General features: G+C 35.5%; 1 protein-coding gene across 2 annotated transcripts; it reads right to left on the bottom strand.

The window, feature by feature from the left end:
* Positions 1-2307: 2307 nt before the first annotated feature.
* On the bottom strand, positions 2308-5577 carry LOC102581345 (2,3-bisphosphoglycerate-dependent phosphoglycerate mutase-like). Of its 2 annotated transcripts, XM_006358970.2 has the most exons (5): positions 4615-5577; positions 3569-3729; positions 3379-3483; positions 3165-3284; positions 2308-2599 (listed from the first exon to the last, which is right to left on the bottom strand). In XM_006358970.2, the coding sequence occupies exons 2-5, from the start codon at positions 3626-3628 to the stop codon at positions 2582-2584; spliced, it is 303 nt and encodes a 100-aa protein (XP_006359032.1). In that variant the 5' UTR covers positions 3629-3729; positions 4615-5577; the 3' UTR covers positions 2308-2581. The 2 variants fall into 2 exon arrangements, with proteins under 2 accessions (XP_006359032.1, XP_015169715.1); XM_015314229.1 differs by having other exon boundaries at positions 3569-5577.
* Between the last annotated feature and the right edge of the window lie 2021 nt (positions 5578-7598).

Below are 7598 nucleotides of genomic sequence, written 5' to 3'. Positions count from 1 at the left end.
ATATTACTCTATTTAATAGATGAGAATAAAGGAGCTTAGGGTCAAGAGGGCATTTCCGTCATTTCCAGTGTACAATATTGCTTCATCTGATTTGGAGCCCATTGATTATACACGTGTACTCATTTGCTCTTTCTTGAGGAAATTTCTACAGGTTCTTTGTTTCTCCTTCTCTACATCTTTCGCTTTTCCTTTTCTTCCTTTCCACTTCTTGGTTTATCATCATCTTCCTCCCTCTGTATTTCCTTCGTTTTGGGTGTCCTGTTACTGAAATTGCTGCTCAATTTTATATTCACTGGTTGTACAGTTAACTACCACGTAAGAGTTTTCTACTCTTTTCTCTTCGCTTTATATTGTCTTTGGGTTTCAATTTCAAAAATATATTTGATGGCAACTTCTTTCACTGCAAGCTTTAGTTTGCTTCCCCTGATAATTTTTGGTTACATTTACTTATAATATAATTTTTAACTACTTGGTGATTAGGTCCTCAAACATCTACGAAAACACTAACAAATTTTTTTCCCGTAAATTAAAACATGCAAAAAGGAATCTAGTCAATACAAAATATATTACTACTACTATTATTTTAAAAAATATATATATATTCTATAATTATTATTTTTTATTTATTTATTTATTTATTTTTCTCTCCCTATGGTGTAGGCTTTTAATTTGTGTCACAACCCATACCGTCGTGATCGACACCCACACTAATACTTTGGTGGGTCGGAGAACCATTGCTACTAACCAACTAACCCCAAAACTAAACATTTAAAGATACAAAAGAAAGTTTAAATGCAAAAATAAAGTGGAGTTCCCATAAACTCCGAAAGTTTAACAAAATCGTTACCAAACATTACGGAAAATACCCCTAGAATCTGAAAGTCAATGTGTCAAGCCCCGAGCCTACACCTCGGACGTAGCTGGCACTCGAGAACCATTGCTGGCCCCAAGCGAACCCTTGGCCTGGCTTACTTACTGATCAACGGAAGAATTAAAACACAAGAAAAATTCTAAATAAAGAACTTGTGAAATAAACTCAGAATGCCTTAAAAGAAACATTCAAACTAGCCAAGGTGGCAACTCAAGTGTCACGACCCGATTTCTCGAATCATGATGGCACCTACTGTACCCTACCAGTAGGTAAGCCAACCCGTAACCCAGAACATCAAGCAATGAGCGTAAGGGTAGAAACTAGCGAAAACAATAAACTAAACAAGGCGGAAGCAAATCAAAATAAATATATACAGAAATCCCTCCCAAAAACCTGAAAGTCACTAGTACAGAGCTATCTAATAAAGAGTACAAGTCCCAAAATTGGACCACACAAAGCGTGTCTCAAAAGCAACAAGACTAGCTAAAACAAAAGAAGGAGACAGAACAAACCCAAAACGCCAAGTGACTCGCCCTCGTCTTCGAGTCACAACTGCAAAAGAAGGCTGGAACTAATCACTGCTGGTAACTGGTACTGGGACCTGCATCACAAAGTAGATGCAGAGTGTAGCATGAGTACCAAAACAATAGTTCAATTAGTGTAAATTACTACCATTTGAACGTGGTTAACTAAGAATAATATTTGATCCCAATGTAAGTCTTTTCATCTCCTTAGGAGTTAAAAGGACCTTTGGTTTGCCTTCTAGTCTCATCAACAACTTATATAAATGAACTTTTAAAAGAAGAAGCGATACTTCTATAATCACCTTTTGTAAGTTCATGTAGTCATTTTTCGTTTTTGTTTCTTAGAGTTCCATTCCTTATATTATGATTCCCCCCCCCCCCCCCCTTACCCTTCAAGAAGTACATTGTAGATGTCTTCTTCATTAATAAATTGCATTACTTCATAAATAAACAAATAAAATCACAGACTATAGGTTGCATTTTTGTATTCAAGTGAAGAGTTAGTAGTCATATTTATCTTTTCTGCAAGTTTATTCTTCCTCATATATTGTTAATGATCTAGCCATAGTTGAACCTAATTTTTAATTCTTTGTTTAATAGTACTTCTTAATTGAAATATTTTTCTTATGGAACATAACATGTGAAGAGGTTGTCAAATATCTAGAATTTGTTTATCCAAGATAAGAATTCATGTATTAAGTTTTTTGTATGTATTAAAGTGAAACCCAACAGGTTCTATTTTTTCAGTTATGAGAAGAAAAAAATCCCTCAAGTGATTTAGCTTTTAATTAAAGTTATCTTTCTGATTAAACTATTTTGTGGTACAAACTTAAAATAAAAATTGAAGATCAACATGCAACGCACATTCACGAAAAATAGCATAATGCAACTGGAACCACTGCACATAGCTAGCTGAGAAAAGAAACCCCATGTATATTCTACATTGTCTTATTTATAAGCTGTATAGATGCCCTAGTAGGCTCATTGTCTTTAATCTGTCCACTCATACTGATCAAAACCAACATATTCTACATTACAATTCACATATAGAACAACATTTATGAAAAAAGTGGCCGAGTTTGTTTGGCCTATCTATGTGAAGACTACATTAAACGAAAAAATCCAAAAAACAAATCACTCCCATTTGCAAGAGAAACTAGTCTTCAAGAGGCATATCAAATCTACTTCAACTGAAAGCAAACCCCTGCACAAACCATGAGATAATTAGATTCAAGAATCATAGCAGGTGGTTTTCAAGGAATAGAACACCAGTAAATCGTCATACCTTGTCACAATACTCAAACATATCATCTAGCTTTCTTCTGTACTAGTTAGGTCCTAAAAATCATGGGCTTTGGGAACTCTATACCCGATTGAAGAATATCTCAATTAATATTGGAGAGATGAAAACCAGAGGTATTCTTATCAAATGAAACTACAAACTATAGAAGCATGCACCCCTGTTTGGCCTTTGTTAGAGGTAGCAGCAACCTAATTTTCCGATTCTTAACTATCTGATTACACAGCTTCATACTTGTTTAGGCAAACTATATGAAGTTCCACATTGTGCTATGACCAAATTTTTATGCCCAATAATAACCTTAGCATGTTCAAAGCTATTATTCTTTATTGTTCCCTTAAAAGCAAATTAACCAGTTGAATACAGTACTCTTTCAGGCATCACTTTCATCTAATTGCTCAAGAAACAAGAATGTGACATCTAGATACAGACTAAACAACTACAAACATAATTTTGAGAATTTTGCTACCTTCGTATAAGCATAGACTGTTCCCTCAGTTGGTGCTGGAGGTCTTCCTCTGCAAATAAACCTTCCTTCTTTGAATATGTAAAGCATGGGGATTCCAGTGGCAAGCTCCAAACTTATAACCTGATAAGAAGAGTTTCAATTCGTAATGTTTCCTAACAGGACAACAAGAAAACAAAAAAAAATGCAAGAGATTCCAATGAGTTTGAAATTCCACCTCTTGGGAAATTAGCTTGTCAAGATACATATTGATGGACCTCAATGAGTTCCCATGGGCTGCAATCATTATATTTTTTTTTCCACTTGCCAGTTGGAGTTCAATCTGCAACATTACAGCAACAATGTCATTTCATAAAACCTAAAACAGGATTGATAATATGATGGAACAGAAATATGCTTCAGCTTACATGCTCTGTGAAGTAGGCAACAGCTCTCTCTGCACAGATTTCCAAACTTTCTCCGTTCATAGGAGGAATATCATAGCTACGACGCCACTCATGAGCCTGCTCACTTCCATATTTATCAGCTGTTTCTTGCTTATTAAGACCTTGTAATTCCTAACAAATATCTGTGAAAATATATGTCTTAAACTCCCAACAAAGTTCTGCACAAGCGATCTCTAACCCTGTTGATCAATGAGACAATGTGTATCCTTCATCCAGTGCCTTTGAGACATGGACTTAGGATCAGCCCTTTCAGCTAATTCTAATTTGTACTAAACCAGTGATGTTAAGTGATCAGGCAAAAATAATTCATACTCATTGTTACGACCCGATTTCGAAAACTAAGGTTTCGAAACCATTTCTGCAACTTTGGCAATTTATGTTAATTTTGGAAAATAACAATTTAGAAGTCGCCACTTAAATCTTTTTGGAAAAATTAAGAAAACCATTTAAATAAGGGGATTTTTGAAAGAAAACATTTTAAATAAAACTAGAGTTGAGTAAAGGTTTAATTAATTCTCTAAGGAAGGGTTTAGGCATTTTAGAGAATCCGCTAACATGGGATTGACCGGCGGATTTTAATAAATTTGGCTAATTTTTTAAATTACTTGTAAAAATCTTATGAAAATAAATAGAGATCAATTATACTTAACAAATAATGAATTTTTTTATTATTTTTTTTAAAAAAAAAAAAGGTTAGAGTGCCGAAAACATTTGTAACTTGATAATTTATCCGAGTTAAAGATTTTAAACCAAAGAAATAGTTCAAATTCATTAACGTTAATTCAAAGCTTTTTAGTAACTATGAAAAAACATGAATGGTTCTCAAGTTATTCTATAAGCTTAAGTTGCCCAAGAACAAACTGTGTTGATACATAATTAGGCAAACCACCCTTTTGAAATAAAAATTGATAAATAGCGTCAACTCTTATGAGGATTCATCCAAGGTAATAACAAGTTAATAAAAAGGGTTAGATGTCATAATAACAAGGAAGGCAGAGAAGTAATACAAAGAAAAGTCTGGACTTTTGGTCCAAATTCAGCCGTTGCCTCCTTTTCTTCTATGTAGCATCTGTGTTTTCGGACTTTTGAGTCCATAAATTTTTCTTTGTATCGCTGTTGTTGCAAGTTCAAATTGGACTTTTTAAGTCCAAAATTCCACCTTCATAACCCCTTTAGCTGCTGCTTCTGATTTTTGGGTTTTAACCCAATTTCGCTCCTTGTTTTTCGGCCTTTCGAAGTTGCTGGTGCTGCTGGTTTTCAGGCAGCTTTAACCCAATGTATTTACTTCTCTCTCAACTTGGTAGAGGTTGCCTCGAAAAGAAGAATATGCAAGAGATGGGAAGTCCAAGTGGACTCAATGGAAGAGTTCATGCGTCTGGTTCTGGGCAGCGAACCGAAAAACGAGTTCAACAGAGACGATTCCACCTCTTTAACTCGAAAAACCACAAAAACTTTAAACTATTGAACTGAGAATTTCCAAACCTTATAGGGTACTCTCAGGTCTCAAAACGTCTCCTTTGAACAGTAAGAAGGAGGCTATTTATAGGGGTTGAGAAATCTGAAAAAATACAGCCTAGAATCGATGTGGGACTGGGAGTAATTTGAAAATTCTTGACTGGATAAAGCTTGGGGTGAGCATGAATCGTACCAATTCAAATGAAATTGAATGAAGGATCGTTTGGTTCCAAGGGAAGGACGAGTGAGGTGCGAGATTTCGATACCTGGTCGATTCTCGAAACGGTCTGGTAGGGGAGATAAGGGGAACGCGCGACTGGTCGGGTCCCTAGGCTGCTGGATCGCTGAAGCTGGGTTTATTTTCTGGTTTGCTGGCTCAGGCGTCTGGACTGCCAGGAAGAAAAAGAACGGGTGAAGGTGTAGTCACATATGTTGCTGTACTGTTTGGGTATTGGGCCGGGTCAGGTGATTTCAGGCTAGAGAAAAATTGGGTCTTCTCTTTTATTTGGATTGAAATGTTGAGGGTCCAATTCAAATTCAAAGGAAATAGGTCCCCTGAGTCTTGAAAATAGTAAGATGACAATATTTGAAATGAAATAAATTATGTATCTAATCAATTAATAAGCTTCTTGATTTTACAAATGTGAAATAATTAACTAATTATCGAAAATAAGACTAATTGCAACACTAGTTAAAATTTTGCTTAGTTTAAGGAAAAATAAGATAAGTATTAAGTTAAACATTATTTTTTGAGACGAATTCTTAAAATATTTATAAAACCTCAAAGTCATAAACAAAACTTATATGTATATAAATATAGAAATATATAATTGCTTCTAAAAACAAAACAAAACCAAGCCTGAAAACATTTTTAGATTTTTCAAAAACAATTATTTCCAATTGTTTAAAATTTAAGAAGCTTAAAAATTAATCAAATTGTGGAGGGTCAAAATTGGGTGTCAACAACTGCCCATCGTTTGCTTAGAATCGATGAAAGAGATTCGAGGCAAACGAAATTGACGAATCCAATTTTGCCCGTCCACCAATTCATCTCTTCGAAACGGTGAATGGTATGAATTTTGAGGGATTATGCTCGGACCCTGGCATTGAATTTCCTACATATCTCAGGTTACATAAGAACTCGGGCCACTTGTAGTTCAAAAGACGCTTGATTATAAGCACGATTTAGAAAGAATTGCAAAAGTTATTCCGGTGTCAAAGTATGGGGACATCAAAAAACTCGAGAATTGAAAGGGGAGAGATTCGTTGGACTACAGTCGAGTTTTCAACATCGAATCATCCTACATATCCCTTAACTTAGGGAATCAGACTGCTTGTAGTTCGACTCAATCGGTTGAAAAAGGAAATCTCATATGCGGATTTAACCTTTAGCTTAAGGATGAGTGACAAATTAATTGAGCGTGGAAAAGAGACTTGCAAACATCTCAACAATGAATGTGGGGCCCTTCACACCCATATGTAAGAACTTACATGGACATAACTTCCAAAGCTCTAGGTGTATTGTCACTCGAATTTGAAATTTTGCCTTCGGTAAGAGTTGAAATTTTCACTGAAGGCGAAATTGAAACTATTAAACCCAAGAAAATAACCACACGCCTTGGATATGGATGTGGTTTGATTGTGGTGGAAGTCGCTCCTCAACTCGCGTCCTAAGAGTTTGATATTCCTCATTGGAGTATGTCTCCATTCGCTACTAAGAAAAAGTTTCACGTTGTGCTGGGTCCTATTTGGCGTAGTCCACTTCGTGTATTGCAAAATATGGAGAAAATTGTCATTAGAAAACGTGATATAAATACAAATATAATTTGTGCAAACATGGTTTAACATGCCATACTGAAGGGGATGACGATCCAATTTCAAGTGTATTGCTCTTGAAAGAAGTAGTGATCCAAAGTGATGTGTCGATTTAAACGGGGCGATGATTCAATAACACAATATAATGTCACTTTTTAGGGACATGACATCCCAACGTGTCACTTTTTAAAGAGGTGACGTCCTAACGTGTCACTTTTTAGGGAGGTGACGTCCCGACGTGTCATTTTTTAAGGAGGTGATTTCCCAATATAATATAACCTTGTGCTTAAGAGAGGTAATGTCCCAAAAAAAAAAATGTGTCACTTTGAGGGAAGTGATTGTTCAATATAATATAATGTGTCACGTTGAGGGAAGTGACACTCCAATAATAATTTAACGTATCACATTAAAGGAAGTGACGCTCCAATAATAATTTAACATGTCACGTTGAAGGAAGTGACGCTCCAATAATAATTTAACGTGTCACGTTAAAGGAAGTGACTCTCCAATAATAATTTAACGTACCACATTGAAGGAAGTGACGCTCCAATAATACAACGTGTCACGTTAAAGGAAGTGACGCTCAAATAATAAAACCCTATGATAAAGAACAAATCTCAAAATAGGGAATATGGTTATAACATGGTAATTTGATTAGCTTATCGTAGTTTGTGAAGTCGATAACATCTCTGGTTGTCATTAAAACTTTGTCGACCCTGCG

This window comes from Solanum tuberosum, unplaced genomic scaffold (genome assembly GCF_000226075.1).
Source record: "Solanum tuberosum cultivar DM 1-3 516 R44 unplaced genomic scaffold, SolTub_3.0 scf00285, whole genome shotgun sequence".
Taxonomy (NCBI): Eukaryota; Viridiplantae; Streptophyta; class Magnoliopsida; order Solanales; family Solanaceae; genus Solanum; species Solanum tuberosum.
Note: the sequence above shows the minus strand (reverse complement) of the source record. Positions and strands in the feature narration are given on the sequence as shown.

Excerpts from the sequence above, each read along its gene's own strand:
- LOC102581345 (XM_015314229.1), bottom strand. The coding sequence starts at position 3,628 with ATGAACGGAGAAAGTTTGGAAATCTGTGCAGAGAGAGCTGTTGCCTAC. Across the intron at positions 3,484-3,568 it reads TTGCCTACTTCACAGAGCAT|ATTGAACTCCAACTGGCAAG; the intron begins GTAAGCTGAAGC and ends GTAATGTTGCAG. Across the intron at positions 3,285-3,378 it reads ACAAGCTAATTTCCCAAGAG|GTTATAAGTTTGGAGCTTGC; the intron begins GTGGAATTTCAA and ends TCTTCTTATCAG.